Genomic DNA, 19,349 nt, shown 5'->3' on the forward strand with positions numbered 1-19,349 from the left:
GGGAGATTACAAGTTTGAGGCCAACCTTAGTAACTTAGTGAGACTCTAATCAAATTAGCAAGACCCTGTCTCAAAATTAAAAAATGAAACTAGGGATATAGCTCTGTGGTAAAGTGCCCCTGGGTTCAACCCCCAGTAATTAATTAAAAAATTAACTTACATTTTCTTAAACTCATTCAACAAATAAAAATTAAGCAACAGAAATTTGAATAATACTGTAGTGTTTATGCTATCAGGATGAGAAGTGTAAGAATGACATCCTACCCTTATCATCAGTTTAGGGAAATGAGATATACATTTGAAAATTTAGCTGGCATTATAAGGCAATCTGTGATTAAGTACTGTAGGAACATTTTTTTCCTAGTACTGGAGATTGAATTCAGGGATGTTCTACCACTGAGCTATAGTCCCAGCCCTTTTTATAGTTTTGAGATAGGGTCTCAGTAAATTGCCCAAATTAGCCTCAAATTTGCAATACTCCTGCCTCAATCTCCCAAGTAGCTGGGATTACAGGCATGCACCACCACACCCAGCAAGGTGAACTTTATGCATAATGAATACTATGAAATTTGAGGAAGCACAATAACAGGAGTGATTAGGTTAGGACTGGTATAATGGAGGAGATAGGACTTGTTCTAGGACTAGAGAAATGGATCAGATTTAGATAGAGTCAGGATATTTTGATTGGAAGCACTAATATGCTCAAGAATACAGAGATAGGTGCTGGAATCAAGGGATCCTGTTTGATATTGATTAATAGTATGAACAAATAAAAGCTCGATACACTATTCAGATCTAGGTGATAACATTTAATAATAAGTGAAAGAGCTTGGAGAGTATTTGAAAGACAATATAACAGAAATAATGGTTTCTGAGAAGAGGAAGAGTTTCAGGAGAGTAGTAATTTAAGAAGAGTGCTGTATATTGCAGCTTCAGAATGATTGGAGCAGTAGAAAGTAGAGTTAGTATTTTAATATCCTATTAGATATTAAGGTTCTGACCCTAGATGATAGCAGTAAACACTGGGGATGTTTGCAACTCAGCAGTAGAGTGTGTGGTTAGCAAGAACAAGGCCCTGGGTCCAATTCCCAGCACTAAAAGAAAGAGGAGAGAATAGAGTTGAAAGTTAATAACAAATAAATAATCGATAGATCTTACAAACTAAAGTGTATGGGAGATATGGGAAAAGTCAAAGATAACTTGAGGTTTTAATTAATCTTAATTCCATAGGCTTATCTTTCATCCTAACAATTCATTGGATTGCATTTTTATCAAGTAGCATTTGTGCTTTAGATTTTTTAAGTAGATTAATTCTCTAGTTCCTCATTCTCTGGGGAAAATAATTTTACCTTGTCTTTGAATTGTTAGAAGTATCTTAGGGTATCCAAAAATTATGGATAAGGGGTCTTGGGATATAACTCAAGTTGGTAGAGTGTTTGCCTCGCATACACAAGGCCCTGGGTTCAATTCCCAGCACCACAAAAAAAAAATTATTGATAGGGCTGAGGATGTAGCTTGGTGATTGAGCACTTGGGCTCTAGATTGGATCCCCAGCATTGCCAAAAGAAAAATATGGAAACTGGTTGTAGTGGTTAGAGCCTGCAGTCCCAGCACAGGGAATACTGAGACAGGAGAATAGCTGGAACCCAGGAGTTTGAGGCTGGTTTAGACAATGTAGAAAGATCACATCTCAAAATTGTTGTGGAGACAAATAACTGGATTTTTCCTGTGATCGCTGAAAAAGCATTGATAATAAACAGGTACAAAGTATGAAATGGAGTACTGATTTCTGGTGAAATCTCCAACACTGGAGATAAAGCTTCTCTTAGGCTAAAACAAGGTTTGTCCTAACTTTGTCAGCAGAGCCTGACTTACTTGTCAATGATTTTTAATATTTCTCCCATTGAAAAAATGCTTAGTTGAACCATGTTTTTACTGCTGATGAACTACATTGATTTTAGAAATTGTTTTACATGTTATCTTCACAAATCTGATTGTATCCAGGCAAGCTGATGAAGAATTCCAGATCCTAGCAAACTCTTGGCGATATTCCAGTGCATTTACCAACAGAATATTTTTTGCCATGGTGGATTTTGATGAAGGCTCTGATGTATTTCAGATGGTAAGATCCTTAATTTATTCTCTTACATAGAAATAGTTAAAATATTAATCAAGTAGAATGCATTTATCACTTGGCTGTAAGAAGTTAAATAGGACTGCTCTTAGGTAAGATTTAGAATAGTTAGTGAACTAAAAGCTAAACTTAAGCTAAGCATAAAAGGTAATAATCAGTGCTAATCTGTTAGAAGGTGGAGATTGGGTAGTAATCAAGTAACATACATATATTTAACTTACATATATTTTATTGTAAAATGTATATAAAAAACTTACCACTTTAACTATTTCAAGTGAACAATTTATAAAGTAATTTTTAAATGAAAACATGAATGCTACCATTTTGTCACCATTATATACTACTGAAGTCCTTAGTCCAGCAGTCTTTATCCCCTTGCCTCTTGTCTTAATAGAAAAGATCCTTCCTATTATTCAAAGATGAACCCTTTTCCTGTGGACTGGATACCATACCCTTCTGCTGTGTCAGTCATGAGCTTTCACACCTGTATTCTCAACTACAACCTCTACTAGTTCTTTCCCCTTATATATAAACACTCAGGGACATAGATTCAGTTTTGTCTTTGTCTATAATTTTGTCTAACTCATAGTTTAACATGTTCTGCTCAATATAATTGTATTTTTAAAAGATCCACATGTAACTCCTTGCTATATACATCTTCACATGAATGACTTCTGAATCCAAAACTTCATATTGTGCCAAATAAAATTCCCACTTCTCCCACTTCTACCTAACTCTGATCTTCCAGTGTTCCACATCATTAGAAACATTTTGTCATCTTTATTTTATTGTATAGCATGTGTCATAGATATCACCCCTTTATATTCCAATGCCCTCATCATCTCTTGTTTTAATTAATGCAGTTGCATTTTTGTTTTTTGGGTTTTTTTGTTTTTGTTTTGTTTTTGGTACCAGGAGTCGAACCCAGAGGCACTTAACTACTGAGCCATATCCCCAGTTTTTTTTTTTTATTTTGAGAGGGGGTCTCGCTAAGTGACTTCGGGCCTTGCTAAATTGCTGAGGCTGGCTTTGAATTTGTGATCCTCCTTCCTCAGCCTCCCAAACAGCTGGGATTACAGGCACATGCCACTGCGCCCAGCTAATACAGTTTACTTTTAACCAGTCCTCTTAACTTTCCATGAAACACACTCTCTGTATTGCCTGCTAGAAAATATTGGAATCTTTTCTATGAGGTATTAATGAGAATTCTTGGGGAACTTTTTTTTACAATTGTTTTAATACTTTTTTTAGTTGTCAATGGAATTTTCTTTGTCTTATTTACTTATATGTGGTGCTGAGTATCAAACCCAGGGCCTCACACATGCCAGGCAAGCACTCTACCACTGAGCCACAACTCCAGCCCTATTGGGGAAATTTTTAAATTTAGAAAACACTAGTTTAAACATTAAACATTTTTTACTTCAGGATTCAAGAACTGTGAGAGGTCTGAGGTTTTACCCTACTTGCAAGCTAACAAGTTAACCTGCCACAGTTTCATGGATGCTGGAAGAAGACATAATACTCCTGGGTCAGCATTAAAGGACTTTAATACTCATAACAAGAGCGAGTATTCAAAATTTCAGCATTTGATACAAAGGTTCCCCAAGACCTATATGGCATATGAAGAGAGGGCCAATGGGATACATTATAGGAAGAGGACCACTAAACTTTAGGAACCCAAATCTCTCTAAGAGTTAAGCATGTCTACCCTTTACTTTGAAGGGAGACTCCATCTCTTTCTTCCAAGGCTATGCAAATATCCTTGAGAAGATTATCCAGAACAAAAAGGCAATCAAGCAACATGTATCCCATTTGTTTACAATAAAAATAAATTTTAAAAAAAGGCAATCAAGGACTGGGGTTGTAGCTCAGTGGTAGAGTGCTGGCCTAGCATGTGTGAGGCAGTGGGTTCAGTTCTGAGCACCACATGTAAATAAGTAAAATAAAGGTCCATTGATGGAGCTGGGGTTGTGGCTCAGTGGTAGAGTGCTTGCTCAGTATGTGTGAAGCACTGGGTTCAATTCTCAGCACCACATAAAAATGAATAAAATAAAGGTCAACTGACAACTAAAAAAAAAAGTTTGAAAAAAAAATTCATTGACAACTAAAAATATAATTTAAAAAAAGGGCAATCAATGCCTTTGCCCAAAAGATATATAGAAACCTGAGAAACCCATAGAAAATTGTCTAACAGAAATTCTCAGAGGTTTTAATATGGTATATGTGTTGTACTTTCCTTTCCAATAAAGAGCTCTAATATACAGAATTTCCCAAATTATTAACTTAATGAAGCATTTTGGCTAGATTCCATGTAACTTACTTTATTGTGTCATGTGGGGAATCCAATCTAAGACTTCATTCATGGTAGGCAAGTGCTCAATTACTGAGCTGTATCACCTGAGTGTGGTGCTTAGCATGTGTAATGCCCTGGGTTCAACCCCCAGCACAAGAAAAGATGTGTAGACAAAAGGCCAGAATTCCTGAGTCTTCCTATTTTTTTCTTTTTTTTTTTTTTTGAACTATGGAATGAACCTTGGAATGCTCAACCACTGAGCCACATACATCCCCACACCTTTTTAATCTTTTGTTTTGAGAGAGGGTCTTGCTAAGTTGCTTAGGGCCTCACTAAATTGTGAGGCATAATCATTATATCACATACTATCTTATATCAGCACTGTTGATCATTTCTAACAACATGAAGTATTATTTTTTCCATTTGTCCTTTCCTCTCTCTCAAAATTTGGCTTACCCTTTAAGGATGATTTCAAATATTCCCTTTAGGCCTTTTCAAATCCTTCAAATGAAAAGTGAGTCATCTCTTTTCTTGTATTGTCACACTACTTTTCTTTCACTCTATTATACACTTAAATACATCATCTTATAGTAGAAAAAGACCTATATTTGTTTTGATAGTCTCTTTCAGAATACAGTAACTTACTTAATGGCACTCAGTATCCAGTACCAAGCCAGGCCAGGCACAGTGGCTCATGCCCATTATCCCAGTGGCTCAGGATGCTGAGGCAGGAGGATCATGAGTTCAAGGTCAGCCTCAGCAACTTAGCGAGGCCCTAAGCAACTCAGTGACACCCTGTCTCTAAATAAAATATAAAAAGGGGGCTGGAGATGTGGCGCAGTTGTTAAGCACCTCTGGGTTCAATCCCTAGTACCAAAAAAAAGCCTGGTACCTATTACTGCTAAGCGCATAATGGATGAACAGAAAATGTTGAAAAAATGGCATAATGTGCCCATTATATAGTAAAAACATTGTACAAATCATATTCCAGTCTCAAACAGCCATCTCCATAAATCAGAATTGGCATATTTATAGAAGTTTAGTACATTTAGGTTTTGTGAGACCAAAGGAAATAATTTCTAGAGATTAAGAAATTGCTTTCGGGGCTGGGTATATAGCTCAGTTGGTAGAGTGCTTGCCTCATAAGCACAACGCCCTGGGTTCAATCCCCAGCACCTCAAAAAAAAAAAAAAAAAAAAAGAAAGAAAGAAAGAAATTGCTTTCTGTGACTGGGCATGATATTTCATGATTGTAATCCCAGCGACTTGGGAGGCTGAGGCAGGAGGATTGCAAGTTCAAGGCCAGCCTCAGTGATTTAGTGAGGCCCTAAGCAACTTATCAAGACCCTGTCTCAAAAGCTTAAAAAAAAAAAGAAAAAGGTCTGGGATGTAGCTCAGTGGTAAGTTGCCCCTGGGTTAAAACCCCAGTACAAAAAAAGAGAGAGAGAGAGAGAGAGAGAAAGTGCTTTCTCAGAGCTGGACTTATAGTTTACCTATAGAACACATGCTCATACTTAATTCACCCAAAGCACTGAGTTCAGTCCCCCAGTACAGAGAAAAGGAGGGGAGGAAGAAGAAAAGAGGGAGAGAGGAAGGAAGGGAATAGAATGAAAGAAATCATTTTCTCATTCTCTGCTATTCAAACTGGGATTGTTTTAGAAATTAAAAATTTTAACTTTATTTTAACAAGATACACAAAACGTCTGTTAATGGTTTGTAAAATATACAAAGCCAAATTTTTTCTACCTCAAAGTTTTTTTTTCTTTTGATATTTACTAGGAGTTTAACCCAGTTGCTGAGGGCCTCGCTAAGTTACTGAGGCTGGCCTCAAACTTGGAATTCTCCTGCCTCATCCTCCTGAGTTGCTGGGATTACAAGCATGTTCCATGGCGCCTAGCCTCAAATAGTTTAAGATATTAATGCTCATTAATTACTCTATCTTAAAGGTACATTTTAGAGACTTAAAAATGGTAGCATATATATTTGTGGAATAAATAAAAATCTTTTTCCAAGTAACAGTGTCATATGCCACAGTACACAAGAGTGAAGCAAAAGTGATAGCATCAAAAATGAGGGCTGGGGTCATAGCTCAGTGGTAGATGCTTGCCTAGAATATGTGAGGCACTGGGTTCAATTCTCAGCACCACATAAATAAATAAATAGAAATAGGTACATCAGCATCTAAAAAATATTTTTAAATGATACCTACAAGCTGAGCACAGTGGTGCATGCTTGAGATCCCAGCTACTTGGGAGACTAAGGCAGTAGGATCGCAAATTTGAGGCCAGCTTCAGCAACCTAGTGAAACCCTGTCTCAAAAATTAAAAAAGGAGGCAAGGAATGTAGCTCAGGGTAAAGCACCCTGGGTTTAATCCCCAGTACCATAAAAAAGAAACTGATCTGTTATAAAGAAGTTTTACTAGTGATCAGGGAAATAAAAATTATAATAAAAAAAAAAGAAAAAAGAATGCACAATTTTCACCCATTAGATCAACTTTTGGCAAGGATGTAGGGAAATGGATACTTCCCTACTTGGATAAGTAGAAGTATGAATTGGTATATCCATTGTGAAGGACAATTTGGCTATATCCATTTTAATTTAAAAATTTTACTGTCCTCTGATCTAACACTTAAATTTCTAGAGGGATACTTTACCATGTGTACAGAGATTTATATATATACACGGATGTTCATTGCAATTTTTTTGGCAGTATGGGGATTGAACTCTTGAGGTGCTCTACTACTGAGATACATCTCCAGCCCCCATTTTTTTAAAATTTGAAAGAGAGTCTCATAAGTTACCCAAGCTGGCCTCAAAATTATTATCCTCCTGCCTCACCTTTGGAAGTAGCTGAGATTACACATGGGCACCACTGCACCTGGGTATGTCTGTTTTAACATAAATGAACTGGGACTATAGGTGTGCACTTCATCCAGCTATTGAACAATATGTTACAAAAAAAATAAATAACCTGGTGCACTGGTGCTCACCTGTAATTCCAGTGACTTGTGAGGCTAAGGCAAGATGATCAAAAATTCAAGGCCAGCCTCATTAATTTAGTAATATTGTGTCTCAGAATCAAAAATAAAAAGGGCTAGGGATGTAGCTCAGTGGTAGAGCATCCCTGAGTTCAATCCCCAGTACCAAAAGAAAAGAAAATAAATAGATACAAAGCAATAGTATGTGTTTTCTTTTGGTATGTATTCATGTATATGAAGAAATTCAGAAAGTTCTGGAAATGGTAGCTGTCTACTAGAATACAGGGGAATTGGTCCTTTAATGTTTTTAAATTTAATTTATAAGGGGAATGTATTAATATGTTATTTAGCTTTATTTAGATACATTTTCCAAAGTCCAAATGTGGTCTAGGTAAACAAACATTGAAGAGTTTAGCTTAAAATTGGAACAGCCAAGCACAGGGGCACACACCTGTAATGCCAGTGGCTTAGGAGGCTGAGACAGGAGGATTGCAAGTTCAAACCAGCCTCAGCAAAATCGAGGTGCTAAGCAACTCAGTGAGACCCTTTCTCTAAATAAAATACAAAATAGAGCTGGGGATATGGTATAGTGAGTTCAATCTCTCATACCCCTCCCAAGAAAAACAATTTGGACAGCATTTGTTAGAGTGAATTGGTTCTTAGCTTTTCAAACACAAAAATTCAATTTTACCAGTGTTGCCAGATTTCATCTACTTCTGGAGATTTGTGTACATTGCCACATCATAAAAATACATGGAAATTAGTAACCAAAGGGCAAATCTATTAATTCACCATGTTATGCAGTCAAAGAGACCAAAATAATCATATCTACTAGTCAGTATACCCTCTTGCCTAATAGGGAAAATGTAAAAATTTACTGTTAAAAGGTTATTGTTATAGCCTAGTGTGGTGGTACCCATTTGTTATCCCAGCTGCTCAGGAGACTGAGGCAAGAGGATTGCAAGTTTAAGACCATCTTGGTCAATTTACTAAGGCCCTGCCTCATATTAAAATTTGAAAAACCAAGAAGGGGCCAGGCATGCTAGTGCATGCCTGTAACCCCAAGTGACTCAGGAGGCTGATGCAGGAGGATCACAAGTTTGAGGTCAGCCTCAGCAACTCAGCAAGACTGTTTCAAAATAATAAATAAAAAGGGCTGGCAATACAGCTCAGTGTTAGAGAACCCATGGGTTCAATCCCCAGTACAAAACAACAACAACAAAAGAGTTAGGTGTGTAGCTCAGTGGTAGAGCACTTGCCTAGCGTGTGGGAGTCCCTGGGTTTACTCCCCAGTATTTCAAAACAAACAAACAAAAAGTAGGTCATGGTGGTGCAAGTTTATGATCCCAGTGACTTGGGAATCTGAGGCAGGAGTATCACAAGTTCAAAGCCACCCTCAGCAACTCAGCAAGACCCTGTCTTGAAATAAAAAATGAAAAGGGCTGTGGATGTGGCTCAGTGGTTAGGCACCCCTAGGTTCAATCCTGGGTACCAAAAAAACGGTGGAGGGAGGATTATTACATAAAGGGTTAGTACAGAACCAAAGCAAGATAGTTTCATTCTCTTATTTATTGGCTGATGTTTTTAAGCTTTAATTTTGCTTTTTTGTGTGTGTGGTACTAGGGATTGAACCCAGGGGCACTCTGCCACTGAGCTACATCCTTGCCATTCGGGTCTTGCTAAGTTCCCCAGGCTGGCCTCAAACTTGCAATCCTCCTGTCTCAACCTTCTGAGTCACAGATTATTAGCATATGACACACCTATGGTGCCCAGCTATCATTGTTTTTTACAACAGTCTCCATTTTAGGATTAGTCTCCATTGAGGGGATCTGAAGGCTTGCATCTGTTAGTCAGGAACTGTCCCCAGTATTTAGTCAAACTTTCTCTTTTCCACAAATATAGTTGTCATGTTAGGAAAGATATAATGGGTTATGGTTTTTTACCTTAGACATTCCAGTGTTGTCTTTTCAAACATATAGTCTCATGGTGGGAATAGAGAAATGTGATGTTCATCAGTAAACATTTATGAAACTTACTCAGAATTGACTATTTCTGCATATGTCTACCATTTTTGTATTGGTTTTCACTGCAATTTTGAGCATTATCCTGATCTCACTTTTCTTCAAATTGAGAAGCTACTTAATTTGGAGCTTGCTTCAGCTATAGAAGAAAATTTTAGCAGTCATGCATGTATTTTTGCATATTCTCTGAACAGATTAAAATATCTGTAGTATGGGAAATTTCCCAATATAATGGAGTAAAATATACATTTTTTAGCTAGAAGTTTAGATTTTTATCAATAAAATATAATAGTTAAGGTCACAGCAGCTTATGTTTCAATCCTGGCTCCACCCTTCTCCTTAGGTAAATCACTTACCCTGTCTAAACCTTTCTAAATGCCTAGATTTTAACATTTTGCCATTAAGAATATTTTTTGGTAACTCATATTTCCATGGACTACTCTTTATTCAGCTAAACATGAATTCAGCTCCAACTTTCATCAACTTTCCTGCAAAAGGGAAACCCAAACGGGGTGATACATATGAGTTACAGGTTCGGGGCTTTTCAGCTGAGCAGATTGCCCGGTGGATTGCAGACAGAACTGATGTCAATGTAAGTTTCCCTAACTTGTAGAAAGCTACTTTCCCCACCACAGTGAACCCCACCATGGTGTATCTGTATAGGAATGGGGTCCTGATTAGAATATGATATATTCTATGCTTATATAATTATATCAAAATGGATTCTACTGTCACATATACCTAAAAAGAATCAATAAAGACAGTTACTTTGCCATTGTCCCCTTTGATTCTTACTGGAAGGCCATAATTGGTCTTGTCCCCATATTACTGAGGTGGTTTGGGATTTCTTTCATAAGTAGCATTTATAATTTCATCCTGAAATTACAAAACCTGCTCTTTTACCCTCTTGAATTCAGTGTAGAAACCACTCTCTTGACCTTCATAAGACTATGAGCTATCTAGCTGAATTTGATCCTTCTTAATTAGATATTATATTGTGACTAAACAAAATATCATACCTCTTCCATCCCATTTTAGGGTACTATATAGACTGTTTTGATTAGAATAAAGGAAAAATATTTTTTCTGAAAATATCCACACTAACTTTCTTTACTTTCTTTTCATTGTTATTTAATTAATAAATAAATTTTATACTTTAAATATTTTTATCTCCTTTCCATTAGATTAGAGTAATTAGACCCCCAAATTATGCTGGTCCCCTTATGTTGGGATTACTCTTGGCTGTTATTGGTGGACTTGTGTATCTTCGAAGAAGCAATATGGAATTTCTCTTTAATAAAACTGGATGGGCTTTTGCAGCTTTGGTGAGTGAATTTTAGAAGAAAAAATTATTTCAATAAAACCAATGATGTATTTTTTAGGTTAGCTTTCATTTATATGAGAAGAAGCATTTCATTTATTTCTTACCTGAGGGAAATGATTTTATATATTTTTATTTTCTGCCTTAAATTCAGTTTATTTCCTCCATTATCTCATTAGGATGGCCCTACCTTCAAAGAGTGGAGTGTATCTGAATTTTATTCAACCTAAATGTTAGAATATCATCTCTGAAAATTTGCAGCTTTTTAAAAAATATTCTTCTAAAAAGTCTTTTCAGTATTCAATTTTGAAAATTGTCAGCTTAGTTACAATTTCAAAATAATTTTAGCCTTAATAAATAAATCATCTGAAAAATATTTCATATATTATCTGAACAGATATACTTTTTATTATATCTATTAGTCTAATCAAGGTGGGACTCCCTTGACCATGACTGTTTCATTGTTTTGTTGTCTGTTTTTGTTTCCTAGTGTTTTGTGCTTGCTATGACCTCTGGTCAAATGTGGAACCATATTAGAGGACCACCATATGCTCATAAGAATCCACATACAGGACATGTGGTAAGTGAAGTCTCGGATTTCCTTATGTTGTATACCAAAGTTAACTTTACTAATTATCACCCTGAGACCAGTGCCACATGAAGGAACTAGGTGCATTTTGACTTTTCAATCTCTGTATTAAAAAGCTTCAGTTACTGATAAGACCATGCAGTGCTCTTAAAAGTGGGAAGTTCTTGATATAGAACTTGGTGAATCCTTTTGACTAAGCTGGCTAAGAATGAAAGTCAGTCTTCAACTAAATAGAATAATTAATAAAGCACTTGAGCATCTACTGTTTGTAATCAATATGCTTAGTATTATCAGATATATTGATAACCCAGTATATCATGGTACCTATCTTCATGAAGTCTTCATTATTTTGCTTTATGGTCTTGAACACTCGAATATTAGTTTTCTCATGTATTTTGTTGTTGCAAACATGTACAATGAAAAGGCAAATAGGCCAGGGGTCATGGCACACATTTGAAATCCCAGCAATTTAGGAGGCTGAAGCTGGAATATCAAAAGTTCAAGGCCAGCCTCAATAACTTAGTGAGACCCTGTCTGAAAATCAAGAAGGGTAGGGGATATAGCTCAGTGGTAAAGTGCCCCTGAGTTTCATCCCCAATACCATACACACATGTAAAAAATAGGTAAAAAGTAATATGAAGTAGCTTTTAAAGCAATCAAATTGGGGCTGGAGATATAGCTCAGTTGGTAGAGTGCTTGCCTTGCAAGCACAAGGCCCTGAGTTCAATCCCCAGCACTGCAAAAAAAAAAAAAGCAATCAAATTTATTTACTGATGAATGTCATAGACTCAAAGTATATTATATACATCAGGTGAATTAATCATTTCATAGGATTTTAAATAGCCCATTTTGGGGTTAGGATACTAGAATTTAATGTATATTTTAAAATTCCATTTTTTTTCTCCTTGCACCAGAATTATATCCATGGAAGTAGCCAAGCCCAGTTTGTAGCTGAAACACACATCGTTCTTCTGTTCAGTATCCTTTTTACAATAAATATTTGTTGTTGCATGATGATTTGCCTGTTTTCTCATAAACTAATTTTCTATTTGGGGCTGCTTTCCTAATGTAGGTTATAATATCCTTTGGAAACCATATTAATTGTGTCATCCATCTTAGCTCAGTTAGCTAAAGCCCACCTGTGACAAATCTGTAGTCTGGTAAAGCCAGATTTATTGGCTCATTGATACAAGGAAGACTGCAGATCAGAAGAAGCAAAAGATGTCTTACCAAAGAGAGTTATATGGATTTGGAAGAAGGGAGGGATTTAAATGAAGGATAAAATTTAAATGAAGCATAGGCTAAACATAAAACAAGGGGCTGGGGATTTTACTCAATGGTAGAGCATTTACCTAGCATGGGCAAGACCTTGAGTTCAATCCCTAGCACCCAAATAAGAAATGGGAAAAAACAGCAAGCTTGAAAATCAAAGGTTCAATATCCGGTCTGGACTCTTAAGTGGGCCCAGGGTTCTGTTTCCCTGGAAAATACAAAATTAAGATATATGTGTGGTTTTCATCTTAACTGCTTGTTGGGAGCTGGGGATGAAGCTCAGTGGTAGAGCACTTGGCTAGCATGCATGAAGCCCTGGGTTCAATCCACATTACCACCAAAAAAAAAAAAAAAATCTCATTTGAAGCTCTATACCTTTGTTTGTAAATTGAGGCTACTTATAATCTGTGCTTGTAAACTTGAATGAATCATCCTCCAGGCAAGTGTGAAATGTTTCATATTTATATAATTTCATATTTATATAATTTATATAATTTATGATTTTACAGAACAGTATTCTCTAGTAAGAAAGCAGTAGTTAATCAAAGACTAAGGTATTTTGACACTTTTCAGCTGCATCACATCCTAGAGAGAAATATTTCCCATGAACTTTGTAGCTGCTTTACATGTCGGTTGTTCTGTCCTCTTGAATGGCAGAGCGGATTTTTAATTTTTTGAATCCAAACTAATTTTTGCTTTTTGCCATCTAAAACCAGGTGCCTCTATAAGATGCAAGGATAAGTTAGAGTGACATCAGATAGATGAGAGTCTAAATTTCAAAGTACTGGTTGAACATCACTAATACTGAAATTCCAAATTCCAAATTCTCGGAAATCTCAAACTTTTTTGTGTGAGTGGGTACTGGGGGATTGAACCCAGGAGTGCTTTACCACTGAGCCACATCCCCCGCCATTTTTATTTTTTTAGTTTGAGACAGGGTCTCGCTAAGTGGCTTAGGGCCTTGCTAAGTTACTTAGACTGACCTAGAATTTGTAATCCTCCTGCCTCAGTCTCCGGAGTTGATGGCATTACAGGGTTGAGTGAAAACATGACACAGGATTAGGGATATAGCTCAGTTGGTAGAGCGCTTGCCTTGCAAGCACAAGGCCCTGGGTTTAATCCCCAGCAAAGAAAAGAAAGCATGACACAATCAAAATGTTTTGCATTTTGAATTATCGGGATTAGGGATGTTTAACCTCTCATCCCCAAGGAACAATCAACCTGTATTACTGAACACATTTTACCTACCTGAATATATAAGTGGTGACTTTGTAGAACAAATCAATAAAGTAAACAAATGTAATGTTATTACAGTTGTTCTTCTTAGCCAGGGTGTTGTGACATTAATATATTAGAATCAGTTGTAACCCAGGATGTTGGAGAGGCTGTCCAGAGATGTGGTTGTAAAGTCACTGGTCCTACCTTCTCATCTCAACAACTAGATGACTTAAAGATCATCTAATTCAACTATTATTCCATTGAAACTGGGTTGTACTGGTTAAGAATAGGCTAAGAATTTTGAAAATGATTATGATCAGTGTATTTGGATCATTAAAGGATCAGGATGAGTGTTAGATCTTTAAAAGTGACATTTTTTTCTGATTATAAAAATAATACTGGCCAGATGTGGTGGCACACACCTGTAATCCCAGTAACTCAGGAAGCTAAAGCAGGAGGATTACAAATTCAAGGCCAGCCTCAGCAACTTCATGAGGCCCTAAGCAATTTAGTAAGACATTGTCTCAAAATAAAAATCAAAATAGAAAAAGCTTGGGATGCAGCTTGTTGGTTAAGCACTCCTGGGTTCAATTCCCAGTTCCAAAAAAAATAGTAATACTGATGAATTAAAGAAAATTTAGAGCAGGGCATGGGGGGGGGCCACACCTGTAATCCCATCAACTTGGGAGGCTGACAGGAGGATTTGAGTTCATTAAGTAGATATCTTTTACTTTGGCACATATACTGTATTTTAATTCTATTGACTCTAGTTTTGTTTTGTTTTTGATACTATTTTTTTTTTTGGTAGTGGGGATTTATCCCAGGGGCACTTTACCACTGAACTATACCCCAGACCTTTTATTGTTTTTTTTTTTCCTTTTATTGTTTATTTTGAGACATGGTCTCACTTAAGTTCCATTGGGCCTCACTAAGTTGCTGAGGCTGGCCTTGAACTTGTGATCCCTGTCTCAGTCTCCTGAGCCACTGCGATTACAGATGTGGACCACTTTGCATGGCCAGCTAGCTCTTTTAGTAGGTAGCCTAGTTCATGTATATTATGATATACCACATCTTCTATTTTTTTTTTTTATTTTCCAGTACTGGGGATAAAGCATGCTTCATGCAGGCTGGGCAAGTGCTCTACTATTGATCTACATCTCCAGCTATATTTGCTTTATTTGGAGACAAGGTCTTGCTAAATTGCTCTTGGAATCTTCCTGTCTCAGCCTCCTGTATAGTTGGGATTACAGGTGTGCCTCACTGCAGCCAGCTGTCTCCTTTATTTTCTATTCAGTTTTCCCAGAGTAGTATTTAATCATAATTATATAATTATTTCATTGTTTTCCCAACCAGAGTGTAAACCTGTTCATGTGAGGGTCTATATTTTGTTCAACTTCGTAATGACAATAATTAATACTATCTGCCATGCTAAACAATGCATATGGACATGCATAATAATAGCTCTTGACTGCTGAGAATAGCACAAACCTTGGGAATTCATACCAAGATGAAAAGCTCATTCACAGCAAAAGCATATATTGGGGCTGGGGATGTAGCTCAGTGGTAGAGCACTTGCCTAGGATGAGCAAGACCCTGACTGACAGTGGCACATGCCTGTAATCCCAGCAGCTCAGGAGGTTGAGGCAGGAGGATTGTGAGTTCAAAGCCAGCCTCAGCAAAAGCAAGGTGCTAAGCACCTCAGCGAGACCCTGTCTCTAAATAAAATACAAAATAGGGCTGGGGATGTGCCTCAGTGGTCGAGTGCCCCCAAATTCAATCCCCAGTACACCCCAAAAATAAAAAAGACCCTGACTGAGATCAGTCCCCAGTACTGAGGGAAAAAAACATATAGGCCATGATACAAAGACAAACTGTTCCAGTTTTCCAAAACCAAAAGTCTTAGCCATTAATCAGAGAGTGCCTGGTAACTAAAGCCTATAGAAATAATCAGTCATTGCTCCAACCTGCATATAAAGAACATTAGTATGAAAAATAAAATGCTGAAGAAGAGACTTGACTGAGCAACTAAAACATGACGAATAGTTATCATCCCTAACAAGAGGCTATTGAGGCTGTTGAAGAGAGAGTGCAAGATGGTAATGTAGGGATGAATAGTCAAATTATACAGCAAATTATAAATTTGAGGCCTCATCTGAACATCTATTTTTTTTCCTTTCTGCTTAATTAGACTCACATGCAGTAGCATGCAATGTACATGTGTGCATGCATAATTAATTTGGGGATTTTTTTTACTCCTGTTAATATTCACTAAACCACAGGATGAATTTCTCTTATCTACTGGAACACATTCTATTTGTTTTAAAATGTGATAGTGCTTATTTTAATAGTCATGGGATGTGTTACCTATTGCATGGGTAGTTCTCTTTTATATTTATGTTGCTTCTATTATTAAGCCAAATAAAAATAAGGTCATGTCACATGTGGGATTTTCCTTTTTTATCAGGACTGAACTAGGTATCTTAGTAATAATTTGTTGAGGCTGGGCACAATGGCCCATGCCTGTGATCCCAGCAGCTGGGGAGGCTGAGTCAGGAGGACTATGAGTTCAAAACCAGCCACAGCAACAGCGAGGCACTAAGCAACTCAGTGAGACCCTGTCTCTAAATAAAATACAAAATAGGGCTAGGGATGTGGCTCAGTGATTGAGTGCCCCTGAGTTCAATCCCTGGTACAAAAAAAAAAAAAAAAAAAAAAAAAAAAAGCTAATCATTGAGATTCTGGAGAAATTATTTTCCAAATAAAAATGAGTTGGTATTCTCTCTGAATGGTGCATATTTCAGATTTGTTCTTTTTGGGGAGTTTTAAATACTGAAAACAACTAGTGTTTTAAAATGTATATGGACACCAGATGCAGTGGTGCAAGCCTGTAATCCCAGTGACTCAGGAGGCTGAGATAGGAGGACTGCAAGTTCCAGACCAACCTCAGCAATTTAGCAAGACTCTCAGCAGCTTAGCAAGATCCTGTCTCAAAAAATAAAAAGGACTGGGGATGTAGCTCAGTGATACAGCACCCCTGGGTTCAATTCCTAGTACCAAAACAAAATGTATGTAGATTTGGGGCAATAGCTGAAAGTTCAGGCAGGTTATCTCAAAGTGTAATTTCAGAAAACCTCATATTTTATATGTTATAGGCAGGATTTTTGTTTAAAAATATCATTTTTCTTTTCCATGAATGAAATAATCTTCCAGTTTTAATTTTGTATTATATTTTCATAGTAAATGCCACACTGTATACATACAAAATTACTTATTTGGCATTTTTTTTTATAATTAAGAGTTGAAGGTTTAATATTTGTTTTAATTTTCTTCATGAGAAATAGAATAGTAAAGTTGTATTTCTTTTGTGCCAATGTGATTTTTTTCTTTAACAGTTTTTTAAGATGGTGGGGTTACTTTAGGGATGGTGCTTTTATGTGAAGCTGCTACCTCTGACATGGATATTGGAAAGCGAAAGAGTAAGTCATCATGTGTCACAATGTAACAATTCTGCATTTAATACACAAAAGAATTATCAATTAATCGCTTGTCCCCTTAGTCCTTTACTCTTTTTTTTTTTTTTTTTTGGGTGCTGGGGAGTCCTTTACTCTTATAAAAGTAATGTATGCTCAGTAGAGTGTGGAAAAAACAGCACATCTGGGGAAAATTCACCCATTCCACCACTAAAAAATTTATACTAACATACTAGCATTGTAATATAGTTCCTATAACTTTAAAGCCATTTTTAAAACTCTGTGTGCATATACACACAAACATATATATATATATATATATATATATATATATATATATAGACTGTCCTATGATTGAACCCAGAAACTCACACATGCTGGGAAGATGCTATATCACAGAGCTACATCTTCAGCTCCCAAACTACATTATTTTACATGCAAAATTTGAAAAAATATATGGAACAGATGGAGGTATGTGGCATTAAAGGCCCCAGTTGCATATAAAACACCTTGGTAATAGATAAATTCTTTTAGAATTTCACTATACTATTAAAAATTCATTGGTATTAGTATTTTGTCTGGTTAGATCTGACTGTTTTGTCTCGGTTTGGGACAAACATAAATTACAAACAAATTATGAGATAAAAGGTTACTTGTCTACAAATAATTTTCTAAAAGTTATGGCATTGGAAAAGTAGGTATTCTGACATGTAGAATGATCTGGATAAACTAATTTCCTCTGTGCTTTGTCCTGACTATTTTTGCTTATTTCTTTTTCCATATGAACTTTTGAATCATCTTGTCTAATTAAAAGAATATCTGTTCAAATTTTTATTGGACAAGTATTACACTTAAAAATAAACTTAACTCCAGGGTGTGGTGCCACATGCCTATAATCCCAGCAATTCACAAGGATCACAAGTTCAAAGCCAGCCTCAGCAATTTTGTGAGACCCTGTCTCAAAAATTAAAAAAAAAGGACTGGGAGTGCAACTCAGTATGTAGTAAAGCACCCTTGGGTTTAATCCCCAGTATCAAAAATAAAAAATAAAAAAAACCTCATCTATGATTGACAATAGCTATATGTTAAATTTCAAATCTTGCACCCACTTTTAAACTAGAATTAAATTATTAACTAATAAATATTTTCCTATAAATAATCTTTAACTTGTACTCTATATTATAACCTGTCTATTTTGATTTTATGAAATGTTTAGGGTTTCTTTCTTTTTTGTGGGGGTACTGGGGATTGAACTCAGGGGCTGGACCACTGAGCCACATCCCAAGCCCTATTTTGTATTTTATTTAGAGACAGGGTCTCACTGAGTTGCTTAGCACCTCGATTTTGCTGAGGCTGGCTTTGAACTCTCGATCCTCCTTCCTCAGCCTCCCGTGCTGCTGGGATTACAGGCATGTGCCACCTTGCCCAGCTAAGGTTTTTTTCCTATCTTTCACTATATAAAAGTGATGATCATGATATTTGTTTGATCTTTTTTTTTTTTTTTTGGTACAAGGGATTGAACTCAGAGGTGCTTAACTACTGAGTAACATCCCCAGAACTTTTTATTTTTTATTTCGGACAAGGTCTCTCTAAGTTGCTTAGTGCCTCAGCCTCTAGAGCTTCTGGGATTACAGGTGCACCACCATGCCCCACTTCTGCACTGAAACATTCTTAAATGCCATTAGTAATAGAATCTAAATTATTACTCCCAGCATGGTGGTGCGTGCCTGTAATGCCAGTGACTCAGGAAACTGAGGCAGGAGGATGGCGAGTTCAAACCAGACTCAGCAACTTAGCGAGGCCATAAGCAACTCAGAGAGACCCTGTCTCTAAATAAAATATTTTAAAAAAGGACTGGGACCGTTGCTCAGTGGTTAAGCACCCCTGGGTTCAATCCTCAGTACCAAAAGCAACAAAAACAGAAAGTTTCACTGCAACCTTATCAGCATTAGTTTATCTCATTAAAATACAAACACACATATACATATATATGCACTTGCTAATCGGATAAGGAGGAAATGTTGTATTGCTTTGTGCTTGGATTATTATGAAG

The 19,349-nt window shown here is 36.6% G+C and overlaps 1 protein-coding gene across 4 annotated transcripts in view; it reads left to right on the forward strand.

Moving 5' to 3' along the window:
- The window catches only part of MAGT1 (magnesium transporter 1), a 38,979-nt gene that overhangs the window by 13,786 nt on the left and 5,844 nt on the right, over positions 1-19,349 (forward strand). For 3 of the 4 annotated variants that reach the window (XM_079123071.1, XM_079123072.1, XM_079123073.1), the window contains exons 3-8: positions 2,005-2,122; positions 9,878-10,018; positions 10,611-10,751; positions 11,238-11,327; positions 12,251-12,314; positions 17,228-17,302. In XM_079123071.1, coding sequence (XP_078979197.1) covers positions 2,005-2,122; positions 9,878-10,018; positions 10,611-10,751; positions 11,238-11,327; positions 12,251-12,314; positions 17,228-17,302 — 629 coding nt within the window. The remainder of the gene's footprint in view (positions 1-2,004; positions 2,123-9,877; positions 10,019-10,610; positions 10,752-11,237; positions 11,328-12,250; positions 12,315-17,227; positions 17,303-19,349) is intronic. The other variant, XM_079123074.1, reaches the window with a different exon arrangement.

The sequence above is a fragment of the Sciurus vulgaris genome (genome assembly GCF_902686455.1).
Source record: "Sciurus vulgaris genome assembly, chromosome: X".
Taxonomy (NCBI): domain Eukaryota; kingdom Metazoa; phylum Chordata; class Mammalia; order Rodentia; family Sciuridae; genus Sciurus; species Sciurus vulgaris.